Genomic DNA, 16087 nt, shown 5'->3' on the forward strand with positions numbered 1-16087 from the left:
GTATCCTTGGGCAGCCATACATCACAACCATTTGCATGGAAACAAAGGTCCTGGATGATGGTTCTACTTATGCAAAGGATAAAGAGTAGAGATGGGAAGTGAGTGTGTAGTTCTTGACTGTGTGTGTGAATCATGAGAGGAACCGCGATAGTTTTTATGAGTATCCTCTACCAAAGGTAAACAAAGAGTTCAAAGACTATATGGAGACAAGGGGTTTTTGCCGTGTACCATTTCAAAGCAGGATTGCAATGGTACAAGAAGAAAAAGGGTTCTCACTTGACCAAAAGCGAGAAGAAGCTTTTTCTATAGGTTTCACCAGAGCATGGGTTAGTATGCTTTATAAAGCTTGAGGATATGAAAAGAAGTGTACAACAATATATATATAATGTACAGAAATACATGAAGGAAAATGGTTTTATAGAGAATAGTGAATGCATTTTAGGTTTCTTTAAACAAGTTTCTCATGTAGATACTATGTTTGCTCTTGATGCTATAATGGATTCTAGCATGCGAGATAGAATCCAAGTTGTGGAAGTATGCTTTATGGAATTGTATGAAGTGATTGAGCTTTTGAAGATCAGAAGGATTTCAATGTCAATGAAGGACCGGAAGTGCGAGTAGAGTAAAAACTGTAGCAAGGATAGTGAGACCAATGGCCTTACCTTTACCATCATATTGAAGGAAAAAACTAGAACAAGAATAATATTTAGAAGATCACATACATACTCTTTTGCGAAGAATCATGATCTTGAACTCAAGAGAGTTGCAATGCTTTTGGCCCTTTTACTACAATGTTTATATATTAGCATTTATTTTCAAAAGAAATCTTGAAGACTATACATAATCATTTGCGAAAAGGAGTAACCAATCATCATCTTCAACTTCAAAGAGTTTCCAATGTATAAGCTTGCTACTTGTTCTTTGCCATATTAAGATGGTGTGGTTTATCTTTATTACATGAAGTAAAAGATCATACCCACAATTGTTTGTAGTAAAACCTTGTACATTGTATCCTTAACATGGATGAAACTTTTGATATTCATTATACAGTTAAAACAATACTTTCTAGTAGTGATATGCTTGGTTTACTGAATGTAAGAACTTCTTTCATGAACCATAAAAGAAAACTTGCTCAGTAAACTTAAAGGTCAAATAAACCTATTAACATAATATTTGATTTTTGTACCTTTGAAACAAAGAGAAGAGAAATATTATCGATGTTGACTTTCGAAAACATGTTTTTTCTTTGTGACACTTCAAATATTGAGAAACATATTCAAGGATGTCTTGTTCTCAAGTATTGCAAGTTACAACCTTGTCTGAGATATGCTATTGAAATAATTTGGAGCTTTGTGCATTATGAGAAAGCATAATTTACATAGCTTTGTTTGCCAAAATATAAGCAATATGGAAAATCAAATACATGATAAAAAAATGAGCGTACCTTAGTGAAGTAGATATTTCATTGACAATTCTTCCTTTTTTAAAAGAAGAGCAAATATGATTGCTTGAATTGTCTTCTTAATCTTTATCTTCATGCATAGAAAACTCAACTCTTTCCACGTCTCTTTTTGAATGTATGTTTAAGTAATCAAAAGACGAGTGAAAACATAAGCACTAAGAGAATGCAAGACAAAGCATCCGTACTCTGAAGATGGAATCCAAAGAAAAGAACTATAAGTACCTACTTGAGCATCTCATCAACAAATTGCTCTTTTTGGGAGGAGATATGCATGTTTAGAATCTCTTTTCCTACTGCATAATGACTCTTGGGAAACTCAAGAGGACCTCTTTTCTCTCCTTGAGAGAAACCTACAGTGCTCCTTGAGCTACTCATGCTATCCGAGTTACTTGAGAAATTTATAAGGAAGAGCTCCTCTTCTCTAACTAATAACACTAGAGAAACTTGACATTTTTGAGTGTTGCCTTGAGATGGTGGGGTTTGCTAGACCGAGCCGCTGTATAGAAGAAGAAGCCGAGCTGGTTGTGATACCAATGTAACAAAATTTGCGAAATATAATAGACGGTCGGCATCGTATCACTTGGAAAACAATCAAATTAGGAGATTTTAACATCATGTTTAATTACAATATAATCAGATCTAAACACGGAGAATATCACGTAACCATAAGTAGAAACTGAGAGAGAGAGAGAGAGAGAGAGAGAGAGAGAGAGAGAGAGAGAGAGAGAGAGAGAGATGACACAGTATTAATAGTGGGAATGGCCAATCTACCTACTACCCCCCCCCCCAAAAAAAAAGGAATTTTTGTCTTACGTAAGCTTACAATGAAGCTAAATACAATCATGATATATCAACTTGCCAATAAGGTGGCCTTTTCATCATGCCAACATAATGGTCTTTCTCTGATTAAGCCAAGAATTTCGTCCTTCTCTGATTAGAAATATAGACTCACAGATTCGTCTTATGGAAGGAGCATCATCGTCTTCCTTCTTTGTCATCTCTTCTTCCTCTTGTAGAAGCATCACAAAAACATACAAAGCTCTTAAAAAATGTGCATGCTTTTCTTTAGAAGAGTTTGACTTCCAGAGTTCCATGCACGGTTTATGCATGACAATAACTTCTCCATTATCTTCTTCGAAACTAGTGAGAATAATTGGCGAGAAAAGATGCTACTGCAGAAACTAATAGACATTATTAAAACTATAAATTGCTACAAGAGATACGCAGAGCTCAAAGAGAGCTTTATTTGAGTTTTGGCTTGCGCAATTCTGACAAATGGAGCTCAAGTTATGGCCATTTTCATGAAGGACCATTATGCATGTGTTTCAACCTCCTCCTTTGAAGGAGAGAGTCCTCTGCATGCAAAAATGCCCTTGCTTCCTCTTTTTAATAAACTTAGCTTGCATGCTATAATTGGCTAAAAAATATGCAGAGTATTTAACTTTAAAAAGCGAGCACTCAATCATCACAAATTTTACATCCGATGATAGATTCTTGATCGTGAAGGTCTCCTCTTTAAGAAGACATCAAAAAGCACACTTGCTTTTCGGAAAGCACCTTTGTATTCAAGAGAAAAATACTTCTAAAGTACATTCTAAACATAATTTTCATAAAAAGCATTCATAAATCATTAAAAGCGTATCGTAAAAGCATAATTGATGACACTTTGGTAAAAAAAGGTCAATTTTTGTCATTGATGATCTCTTGGTGTTTGCCAGCTCTTGCCAATAACAGCAAGCAGAATGGCCATTTACAAGGTGGATCGTTTGACATTGTCTGACCTCGGTGTTGTAAGCATGATCTCAGATGGAAAAAGCAATCATGCAACTATGGTGGCATCCTCTCTTGAGCCTCCATAACTGCGCTCTATCCAATGGGCTTCAAGCAAATCCTACAGTAAGGCACCTCTTGGGGCTGATGCAGGAGGGTCCAAGGAGACTCCCATCTGATTACTAATGGGCTGAAAATTGACTTCCGTGGGACTGATCTGAATTTGAAGCTTCTTCTCCATGTCTATAGGCTACAACGGGCTGATTCTTGAGGGCTGACCAGAGGCTGCAAAGACACAGATCTGCGGCTGTTTCTTGAGCCTCTTTGGGATGCTTCTGCTGCTATGTGTGTCGCCTAGGCTTAATTGGATCTGCCCAGCTGCTCCAAAATGCAAGAGGAAATGGGGTGGCAGCAAGTTCTTTGCAATGGGTAGGCAGCCAAGGGGGTGCCTCAACTAGCTAGAGGCAGATTGTTCTGGCGTTTCGAGGTGTTTCATTTCGTTCGTTTTGAAAATGCCAAGATGAAACACACATCTTTCTAGAGATTATAGGAAACCTAATATTTAGGGGTCTAGTAGGTAAATACATCCTATATACATGGTCACACAAGTGGTAAAATATGTTGCATATCATACGCTACATAGCTAATTTTGAATATTGAAAATTAGACCAACTTTATTTTTTTGAACCTGAGAAGCAAGTCTTGTCCCCTGTTTCAAGTTTGTAGCTTCCAAGCATTTTGTGTTTCATTCCGTTTGTGATGGACACACGCTTTCATGTGACACCAGGAGGAGGGTAGGTTGCTCCCAAGGTGACGATTAGTTAGTTTTCCTCAACTTGTCCTTTGAGGTGATCCCTCTACATACTAGTTCTACCCTAGGTCTAGCAATGTCCACAATTTCATGTCTTCAATTATACAAAATTTCACTTTAAAAATTTCTATAAACTCTGCCACATGTCCTGTGGCTGGAACTGAACCAAGTGTATTTGCAACCAGAAAAGACATGCACATTCTCCAACACATCATACTTCACAGTTCTAGCTGGCTCGTGATCGCGAACATGCATAATAACTGACTCTGCCTTGTTCAATCATTACACAAGAGGGTTATGTAGGGGTCCTAACTGATCTAATGGATCTGTCCTGACATGCAATTCCTGCGAACAGGGCAATATTAGGCTTGCTTTGTTATCTTCTTCTTTCATGTGTCTTGATTTTGTGTTTTGTGTGAGTGTAATCTCAGCCCTTCTATTAGTTCGTGAGTTCAAACTTTCTTTACCTTATGATGGTTTTGACCTTATGCTTATGGGTGATTGTAGGTTCAGTCTCTGCCGAATATGGTAATCAAGGAGGAGATTGGTGACCAGGTACTTTCCATGGCCCCTTGCAAGACTCATCTCTTAATGTTCTGTGAAGTAAAGAACCAAATCACGGGGCCTCACTGGTTCTGTTGTTCATTACATGCATCTGCGAAAGTAATGCTTATGCATGTTTACATGCAGGTTAGAAGCTCACTCAGTGCAGCGGCTGATGCAGAACACAATGCTTCATCAGGACTGTACCATGCGGCAGCAGGTTATTGCTATCATACTCATAGAGCTGATAAATGAGTGCTTTCCTGTTAGAAACAATGTTTATAGTTAAAGCTATAACGTGTGTTTCCTACAGTTTCTGATGATGATGATATGTGTGGTGGTACTATTTCTTTGTAGACAAAGGGGTCTTTTTTACTAGAGGAGTTAGTGCCAGCTCCAGCAAACATGCCAGCTCATATTTCAGTTGATTCACCTGTGAGAGAGCTTCATGGAGTGGGGAGACACTGGAGGTTCATGCGAGGGAGCAACTTTTTATTAGAGTTGGAAATTGGATTGGGCAGAACTCATCGCTAGAGCAAAGGCCGTAGATACCACCCATTAGGAACCTATGAGAATGATGATCACAAAGCCGCAGGCATAAGATTGGTGGCACAGGCCCTATGAGCAGGATCGACATCTTGAACCTTCAAGCCTCTCCATACCCAATGAAGCTTACTTTTCTTGTGCATACTCCATGAGTGCACATTTAGTCTACTCTATAATCTCTCTACATATATGCTACTTTAAAGTCCCTGCTTCGTGTGTTGTATGACAACTTGTTAGTGAGCGAGGGTCTTTTCAACTGAAACTCTGGGCATTCGACAGAGTCTTGGCAGGTTTTAGTGTAGAGGTCAAGCAGCTCAGTATATGACTCAATTTTACTTCATTGCCATGTGCAGAAGCTGCACGAAAAGCAAGATCTTGGGCTGAAGAGGCATTTTTTCAACCATCCATAATGTCCCTGCTGTACCTGCCTCTGGAGCATCACTTCGCAATTTACACGGTGAGTGATTATGGGCCATTCTCTTGTGCTAGAGTTCCTTTAACGTGTAAGTTATGTCTCTTGAACATAGTGGTTTTTCTCCTTGTGCCAGCCATTCTTTGTACCGGTGCTACTGCACATAGTTCTGGCAGCCTTCAAGGAGTTTAAGAAATATCATAAAGCGCACAGAAATCTCTGGAGTTCAAGTTCAAATACAAGTCCTTCCGCCGGCAAATGATGGCTTATGATACATGGGAGAAGTTTTCAGAGTTGATGCAAAAGAAGCTGACAAAGATTGAGAAGCTTGTCCCCCTCTTTGAAAGATTGTTTCTCATTAAGGTTATTTGTTTGGACGTTGCGCCCAATATGCAGGTCCAAAGCAGAGCAAAATGTTAGAAAGCTTTGATATATGGAGCAGGGATTCTAGCATTACCTGGCAAGCACTAACAAAAGAAGAACTACAGTCTTTAGGCCCTGTATTTTTAGGGCCATTCGATTGTGATCATTGAAGATGATGAATGCCATGTCAAGTTGCAACATTTCCTTGTTCATGCCTTTGCCCTCAAAGATTGGAGATTTTAAGCAGTTTTGTCTTGGTCGAAGATTTGCAGACCTTTTGGTGTATATATCAGTACAAGGCCGAAGCAAATTTTGATCAAAAGTATATTGTCTCAAGATTGGTATGAGATGTAAAATGTCGCTTTTGTGGTTTCTCGGCTCTCAGCTTAAGAAGAATGATGTGCTTCTATTAAGGCAAGGTATAGGCAGGCAAGACCTTAAGTCTAAAGCTCCTGTAAGTACTAAATACCCCCAGCGACGTGGAGTAGCAGTGGAAGAAAGAGTGAAGATAGTGAGACAAAGTATTGTTGACATTCAACTGAACGTGATACACTTGGCAAAAGAAACCAAAGAAAGCCAAGCCACCATTGTAAATTCAGTCCACAGCCAAAGATCCGGATAGCAAGACCACAATAAAAAACATCAATTAGCATCTACGAAGTAGGCATCAATAAGATTTATTGCTAGATGATAATTGAAAGCATGATATGATGTAGTGTACTTTGCTAAGATGTGCTTTCACTATTTTTTGGTAAAAAAAAACCACTCAAAAAATAGAAATAAAAAAAATAATATATATATCCTCTGAAGCATGGAACTGACCAGTAGTCTCAACAACTATGCACCCGTCTCCAAAACGCTCATGAGTCTCGAGTATCACACCTTACTTAGAGTACTCAACTTTTGATCACATTAGAGCTTACTTTTCCCTCATTTCAACCATGATCTTTCCCTTGTCACATTGAGCTCCTAAACACGATGGGGACTCTCAAGTATGTCCCTCATTTTCAAAGTTCTTGACATGATGTGTTCTTTTGGTCCCGTAGGTTATATTTTGCCTTCATGGTGAATAATGCTCTCTCTCTCTCTCTCTCTCTCTCTAAAATACTCTTCTCTCTGCATGGGAAGCTTCAAAAGCCATGCAAGCCCGTAATAACATATATATCAAAGGGATGTTTGGCCTTCTTCTATAAAAGTACGTACCATATTCTTAGCACTTAAATTTTCTCTACAAATTGTTTTTGGGTCACCTATGAATGACAATTGATAGATTTGCATTGCCGTTCATGGGTGGTTCCAAAGTAGGTAGACATTATATATGTCTAGCAAACAAAAATTGGGGCCTCTCTATAGCAATGTATTTTGAAAATACCCACACCAAAGAATTTTCAACAACCACAACACCAGCTATTATTAGTCCTCTGGGGAATTTTTGGCTAACACCCACCATGAAAGCTACGTAACACTTGTCTTGGCATGAATTTATGGCTCGCATCAACCAATGCACTCCAGAAAAAGATCTTTCTCCTTCACAAATTTCCTTTTTGAAACAACAATTTTAAAATATATATCTTCACAGACCATATGGGCTTTCATACTCTCTCTACATAAACTTGTTTCTAAGTTGCCACACCTTAAACATTGTGGGAAATAGGTTGTCTCTACAAAACCATAGGTCCAAAAAGGGTGCATTAAAGCTCTGAATCTTCTTTGTAGTTTTTGCAAAAAATATTGAACATGAACAGATTCAAAATCCACACTAGTGTGTAAAATTGCATTAACAAAGTTTGCCATAACACTATTATGCGTGGAGAAGGCTAGTGAAGGGCAAAAATTGGCATGAGAAGGCAAGAGAGAATTAACAACAAAAACCTAGAATTTTTTACATTTTGCTACCATTACCCTATAATACAATGAAAGGAGTGATGTGGTTTATTTTTCAATGCAACATGCTAGCAAAAGCAACAAGGATATATATGCAATACATGAGAGTTTTCTGGCTAATTTTCAAAGATAACAATCTCCCTATGTCTCACTCCTTTCATTGTATTAAAAGGTATTCCTAAGTTAGTTTTTAAACAAGTTTTTACATATACATAGTAAGTCCCTCAAACTAGAGGCTTAAGGTAACTTGTTAGCTCACGTTAGTCAAGCGACTTACACTGCATATACATGAGCTTGTGAGAGTGTCTCTGTATGTGCAAATTTACAAACAAGAAGATGCCCAAAATGTATGTTACAATTTTTGACACCCATGCCTCCTAGATCATTCATGATCAACAACTAAAAAGAGAAATTGTAACCCAGGTGATGGAGTCTTTATTTTATCATTATAATTAGCAAACAAAGCATAACTTTCTTGAGAGGAAGACTCATCTTAAGCCACGCTCAATAATCTTGCGAAATACTTCATAATGGCAGCTTCTTATTTTATTACATGCGAAACTTTTCGGATTTGTTCGTTCGCTGCTTGCGAGGGGCGCACAGAGCAACAGAATTAGCAATGGTGCCTTTAAAAGCATTTGATAAACATTCCCAATGCTAACCACCTTAGCCTAATGTTCTTGGTGTTGCCGTATCGTAGCTATAATTTGAAAAAAACAACCTCGACCCCTTCCAAACCCCTCGTTTGCTTGCATTGCTGCATGTTCCTCAAGTTCACATTTTTGCCTGTTGGTCGAGTGAAGGGACATGAGTACTAGGACCTACCGCAAGCTTTTCCTTCACCCTTTCTTTAATCAAAGATGGAATCTATGTTAGATTACAATAATTAATTACTTTTCAAAAATTTGAGGCACATACTACTTCAACATGTAACCATTCACACACGCTTTATGCTAGATACCATCCAAGTCAACAAGTTGATATGGGTCATATGGAAACTTTTTCAAAATTAAGAAAGAACCTTGCTACTTGATTTGAAATTTCTTTTGAGAAGTATGATTGAACTTGCTATTGTATCGAATGTTGGGTTCCAAGCCCCCGAGAAACCACTCCTGTGGTCTTTTTTTTTTTTTTTGGGAGTCTGCATGGTAACTTTAGTGGTTACAGCAATATAGGTTCAATAAGAATCGTAGCGGCGTTGTTTTTTGCTCGTGGAACTTCTCCCTCCCTCGTCTTCGGCTTCTGCACGCTCATCTTCATGGCTTGCACTCAGCAGCACCCACCATAGCCGCTCAAGTCCCCAACAGTGGTATCAGAGTCCATGGTGAAGAAGACGGGCAAAGGAAATCACCTACTTTGGGCGCTGTGTCTCGCAACGGTGTAAGTTATGCTGTTGGCATCTGCTGTAAACCGCCAATGGTTGCATTCTGCCCCACGTCCGTCTGCACAAGCTATCCTAGTATCCGCCCTCCTACAAGGAAGCGTATTGACACGCCCTCCTAACTGTCACTCATCGTCATCTCAAGATGCTACTGTGCGGTTCGGCCTGTCGATGCCCCTGCGCGTGAAAAAAGGCCAACAACTAGCAGCATCTCAAAAGGCACCACCTGGCTTGGCATTCCTAAAAAAATCTCCTTCAAGCATGCCATGCCCTCTTTCTTGCGATGCCAGTTTTCGGAGAGTGCTACTGTGAGGAGGTTCGAGAAGTAGGGGATAGAGGTGCCCCGACACCTGCCACGATAACCTGCCACTCTCTCCTCCTTGGAATTGACTCTAACCGCTAAGCTATCACGTGTTTGTTGAAAGGAATGTGTGTGATAAGTTTATAGATCACGACGTCGCGGTCAAGTTCACATCTATTTCACACCGAATTCACACCAAATTTGGTGTGGTGTGCATGTCCTCCCAAGTTCACACCAAGCTCACACTTAGTTCACGTCGAGTTCACATCGAGTTCACACCAAATTCGGTGTGGTGCACATACCTCCCGAGTTCACTCGTACTTCACACCTAGTTCAAACAATGATCAAACGGCCCGAATTGCACTCGCCTCGTGACGCCTAATGTGGGTCATTGATCCCACCTCCCTAAAGAAGTATGCCTTTCTTTGTTGTGTCAAAATGTATGTGCGTAATGGTGATAAATTATACATGTAAGGGACTAATCATGTGATGATGAGAAAAGTGCCTTGGAAAGAGGAAATTTACATAATTTTAGAGATGAATCATCCAAAGATCACTTTGCATAGATTCTCACAAGAGGGTAATGTGTGATCAAGCATTTAGCGTGATGTTCATCACTAATGCAAGTCATATAAGTAATGTCAAAGTATGGTGGGTAGGGTGTTAAAATAGAAAATTAGAGGCTCCATTTTGGCTTATGATATCTATTTATCACTTCGCATAGATTCTCACTAGAGGTCTATGTGTGTTGTAAAAGGGTCACGAACTATGTGAACTTCATCCGGATCCATGACTACGCCCGTCAAGCCCATGAGTTCACTCTTGGAAACATCTTAGATAATCTTGGCAATAAATTCCTTGTCCAAAGATGCTCATGAATTTGGAATTCGGTCGAGGTACCTGTTCTCTCTAATTCTTTGTGAGAGCGACAATCTTTACCAAAGAAGAAGGCCACCTCTATCCTCGTCGCTAATTGACATCTCCCTTTGATTTCTCCATTCATTGGAAGCACATCCATTTGTAGAAATTCTTCCACTTCTTGAAAGTTTTCCTTTCCAAATAAAGAGGAGGATCAGACCTTATCACATATAATAGCTCAATCATAGCTTATGTGCCTCTTCATTTTTGCATCTATCTCAAACTCCAAACTTCACTCCGTGGAAGCAAACTCTTCACTTGAAAACACATATTATTAAGCCTTGGACTCTTACTTTGCCACACCCTAAGTATTTGCTTAACCACCAAGAGAGCATTACCTCTTACCCTCACATACTGGATGCGAAGCTCAAGGCAAAGATGGAGGTTTTTCCCCAAAGTATAGTAGTCAGCTTCATTTTTGCTTTGTGCTATAAGCTTAAAACTCCTTTTGGTTACCAAAGTACTTTTATGATCATATAATCCCTATAGGAGGCAAGCAAAAAAAAAATTGCTCAATGAAATCTTTAGTCTTTCATTGGCTTCACCATGAAACTCTAGAAAATTATTTACCATGTCTTCCAAAATGTGTAAACCACATCTAACTTGAAGCAATCCTTTTGTAGGGCACCAATATAGTGTTGTTCAAACAAAAATTGGGGCACCTCTATGGCAATGGCTCCTCAAGGGGGCTCAACACATAAACTAAGCATCAATAACATGCCAAAAGAACTTGCAACAACTGATAACAACCGAATTCCAATGTCCTCTAGGAATTTTTTGGAAAACACCCAATAACACGCCAAAAGAACTTGCAACAACCAATACCACTGAATTTAATTGTTCTCTAGGAATTTATTGGCAAACACCCACCCAAAAGACCACCATGAAAGGTAGGGAATACCTAACTTGGCATAGAATTATGGCACACGCCAACCAATACACTTGAGGAAACAAGATTACCTCTTTACAAATTCCATCTTCAAACTCAAACTTTTAAAATATACTTCTCCACCAAACCATATGAGCTTCCACAACTCTTTCTATGTAAGATTGTTTTTAAGCTACCATACCATGTATACTGTGAGAAATAGAATGTAATTTCTAAACCTGCACATTGTAGGAAACATATTGTATCTTTTAAACCAAAACTCCAAAAGGGGTTCTTTAAATCTTGAAAATGTATGCATTTCTGCAACAAAAGTGTTAAACATGACTAAATTACAAATTTCACTCTAACCTTACCAAAGGACCTACACATGAACCTGGAACACCTCTAATATCCCACAATGGAACATGCTTTGAATAATAATTTCAAATCTACATAAACAATAGAATGTCAATATCAAAGCATACATTTCCATGGATGTTATAGTTCAATCCATATGTTGTAGTATCATCGGCTATACCTTCACCGATGTCCTTGACTTTGTCTACGCCCACTCATTCCCACTCTTGCGCTGGCTACCTCAGTTGTGTTTGTGTTGCCCTATGGTCACTCGTTGCCTAGTTATCTCCCTTGCGTCATTTCAGCCGAGGCTCTTCGTGCAAGGGAAAGGGCTTACATGATGTCGGGGGCATTCCCTGCATGCTTCTGCTTGGATGCCTAGAGAGCCACCAGTGCGTTGCTCGACATCATGTACAACATAACAATGCACCACATGACATTCTTCCTTCTCCGCTTGCAACTAGGGACCAACAAAAAGCAGATTATTTTGACCTAGATAGTGATTAGTCCCAGAATTTGCAACCACAACTTTTTGCGTATTGTACAAAATAATTTTATGTCCATGTAATGTGTCGATTGGACATGAAATGCTTCTAAATTGATGTAATTGCCATCATCACTTATATATTGACTGTAGTGGCCATGAGATTCTGGCCAAATAAAGGACAAGTAAAACTTCAAAATCATGACCCATAAGTGCAATTATAAAAAAGGAACTACAAAAGGGTATAAACAATATTTGAGAATTGAAAATCGTACTTATTACGTATACAGATTCATTGATTATACTTTCTAATCACTTTTATTATCTCACAAGTAAATGCATAACTTGTAAGAAGGGACTAAAATGTTTATGTAGAGTGAGGGATTAAATGAGGCAGGATAAGAAAATTAATTGCACCCGGTGTTTTCAAGTCAGAGAGTCCAAGAAGCCATTGAAGCAAAACTAGATAGATATGTGATATGTCTTCAACTATACATTCAAGAATCTGGTTCAAATAACACACTTTCTAGAGCGAATATGGGTGATCCAAGCTTCCCTCACTACTGTTGGGATGGGAGGATTTTGGAATATCCTCCTTTATACTTTGATCCCGAGTAGGTCCTGCATCATAGAGAGCGCATGTATTTAGGGAATAATTAACATTAGGGAGACATGCTTGTATTCTCTTTTCATGTTGCAATGATCCTACTTGTGATTTTAGTATATGGTCATGGTGGCCAAATCTATACATGTTCTTGTAATGTGTCATATTTTCAAGAGAAGATGTGAGGTTCATGGGTTGCATATTGTGAGCTGAAGGATGATCACGTAGCCTCGCGGTGGCATGCAGAGCTTGAGGTGGGTGGTCTCACTTGCTACAAAATTTCACGCGAAGACTTGGCAACCATGACTTGTTACAATACTTGGACGAGCGCACGTCGGCGTGCAATGGTATGCCCATCACCAATCCCTGTGTCTATGTTTACTCTAATGGTCAATATCAACATCCCATCTTTCATCATATTCATTATCTATATCAAATTACAATGTCCATATCATTCCTCTTATCTGACCCAATGTCTCATTTTTCTTTTCTTTTCTTGCTACCATCACTAGCATCACCTTGAACATTTCCTTTGCCCTTCTTGTCTGAGTTGTGAGATTCATGTGAACAAGAGTGCCTTTTAGCTCTCTCTAAATGCCTCCTTGTTGATTGAGTAGAGTGTCAAGAGCCCCCAAGCCCCGTAGTATCTCTCTGTCTAGGGTTAGCATCCATCTCCTTACTCTAGAGTGCAGGTCCATCATTAGAGCTTTGCTCTAATACTTCAACCATCGTAGTCATATGATCTTGTTCTTCAGTAAAAATTATAGTTCATATTCTTCCTTTTGTTAATATTTGGGCGACATTGTGAATATCCAAGTAACGCCAAATTCCAACTAGGAGATAGGTTCCTATCAAGAGCTTGAGCTAACCCCACCATGATCACCAAAATGGAATGACTGTTGGAATTAGGGTTGCAAGAAAATACGAACAGCTCGGAGAAGATGAAGGAAGCTCAAGGCACACATCAGAGAGTGTATTACTTAGTGTGCAATGGAAAGATAAGTTAGCCATAGAGTGATGGGCATATATACAATGAAAGGGGGAAAACCTCTTAGAGAGGGAAAAAGTACCCCAGCAGTCCTAAGTGTGTTTCACACACATCACTACCACATGTATATGGTAACAGATCTCCCCTAGAATGATGTGGTGAACAAGAGCTGGCACATAGGAAAGTTTCATGCCCTAAGGACATGACCAGTCCACAAGCGGGAGTAAGACCAAAGCTTTGCGGAAAGCTTCAAACTTCCCACAAGACAATGCCTTTGTGAAAAGATCTACAAGGTTGTCCTGTGTTGGCACCTAAGCCAAGCTGATCTCTCCTGCTGAGAGCCTCTCCTTGACATAGTGGTAATGCACCTCAATGTGCTTTGTGCAAGCATGAAAGACTGGGCTCCTCGCAACTGCCAATGCGCTCTGACTGTCAGTGTAGCACCAAACAAATGAAGTCTAAATGCAACAAAACTTATAGATAGGATTGCCAACACATTGAGGTACGTTCCAAGCTCTCAAATCCCCCTTTAGTCGATGGCCAAAATCACGATTAATAGCTACATGCCAGATTTGACCTAACTATTTCAAGTCCAAAATGCACCTATTAGCTTAGCAATGATTTTCCAACACCCCTCTCATGCATAGAATGCAGTTTTGATACATGAAATGTGAGTTATGAGCAGATTTAGAAGGAGGTTAGTCACAACAAAAACTTAGATTCATTGCAAAAAACTTACAATGCCGCGTAGAGTTTTCACCTACGAACGCAATGGAAGTATCAGCACTCCAAACAAACAATTTGCGAGAGAGATGAGAGCTTCAGAAGGGAGATGGAGAATACACAATGTCCTTTGTAATTGTACGTAGCTTCATTATCCAAAGTGAACTTGTACAAATAATACAAAAATTGGCTTTTATACCTTACCATAAGGTTTTAGGTCAAAAATAAGGTGAGGTACCAACTCTGTCTCAACTTCGAGATTAGTTGTTACAATCTGGAAGCTTATAGCCCCATTAGAATCAACGCATAATTACATATGCACTTGCTTTGAGAATCAATAAAGTAAAAAGGCTTGTGGATATAACTGTCTAGATTAAATAAGATATGGTCTTTAGAGCCTCTTTGCTCACTATATAGCTTGCAGGAAAAACAGAAAAAAAGGTGGCTTTTGATGGATCTTCACTAACTCTTTAGGCCTTTTTCTCGTCTTTGCTTGATGATGTAATCCCTTGTCACTACTCCTCATATTTGACATACATTCTTTGCATGTGTGTAGTTGCAGGTACACCATTCCAAGTTGAGTCAACACATGATTCTTGGATGCCATTAATCATTTTGAGTAGAAGGTGGAGGCAAAGGATCTTGGTCTTTATCTTGAGCCGAGTCTTTGGTTCTAGAGTTTTTTTTGGTAGTAATGGGAAGGTTTGGCTATGGGTGTATGCAACCGTTCCGTTGGAGGTGGTTATGGTTGTGATGGTGTCTTTTTTTGCAAAGGCCTTTGTTGAATTTTGGCCGTTATGGCCTATGATTTTGTGAAGGCTTTTTCAATTAGACCCATCTATTCCATGGGAGCCTTATGTTCCGGTTATGATCAGTTTCAATTGGCTATGGAGAGCGGAGATTTAACTACTATGTGTACTCCATTGGGATTGGTAAGGATGTTACATTGCCACATGGTGCAATTAATTTGATTTCACACATGATGAATGATATGATCAGTTTCAATTGGCTATGGAGAGCAGAGATTTACCTACTATGTGTACTCCATTGGGATTGGTAAGGATGTTACATTGCCATAAGGTGCAATTAATTTGATTTCACACATGATGAATGGTATGAACAAGGTGTTACGAGATTTCAGTGCTTCGATCACCATGCCCTTTATTGATGACATGCCTATTAAAGGGTGTAAAGAGAGTGAAAAGCTCTCAAAATGATATGGTAAAATACAAAAGGGGGTGCAAAAGTTTTGTTGCTATCCATATGCTTGAAGAGGTTAACCTTACTCTTTCAACCCAAAAATCTTTGTTCAAGGTAAAAGAAGTTCTGATTGTGGGCCACTTATGTGGCCATTTGGTAGGAGGCCAAGTCCTATCAAGGTTGATGCTATTCACAGGTTGAAGGAGATGTGCACTTCATATTAAAGGGTGTAAAGAGAGTGAAAAGCTCTCAAAATGATATGGTAAAATACAAAAGGGGGTGCAAAAGTTTTGTTGCTATCCATATGCTTGAAGAGGTTAACCTTACTCTTTCAACCCAAAAATCTTTGTTCAAGGTAAAAGAAGTTCTGATTGTGGGCCACTTATGTGGTCATTTGGTAGGAGGCCAAGTCCTATCAAGGTTGATGCTATTCACAGGTTGAAGGAGATGTGCACTTCAATTGCAAAATTTT

General features: G+C 39.2%; 1 protein-coding gene across 1 annotated transcript in view; it reads left to right on the forward strand.

Moving 5' to 3' along the window:
- The window catches only part of LOC147430614 (GPI transamidase component PIG-S-like protein), a 121242-nt gene extending 114963 nt beyond the window's left edge, over positions 1-6279 (forward strand). Inside the window, exons 10-13 of the mRNA XM_086493205.1 lie at positions 4551-4598; positions 4734-4806; positions 5486-5589; positions 5681-6279. Of these exons, the coding sequence (XP_086349331.1) occupies positions 4551-4598; positions 4734-4806; positions 5486-5589; positions 5681-5806 (351 nt within the window). The 3' untranslated portion in view covers positions 5807-6279. The remainder of the gene's footprint in view (positions 1-4550; positions 4599-4733; positions 4807-5485; positions 5590-5680) is intronic.
- The last annotated feature ends 9808 nt before the right edge of the window (positions 6280-16087 follow it).

The sequence above is a fragment of the Adiantum capillus-veneris genome, chromosome 21 (genome assembly GCF_014529385.1).
Source record: "Adiantum capillus-veneris isolate H3 chromosome 21, ASM1452938v2, whole genome shotgun sequence".
Lineage (NCBI taxonomy): Eukaryota > Viridiplantae > Streptophyta > Polypodiopsida > Polypodiales > Pteridaceae > Adiantum > Adiantum capillus-veneris.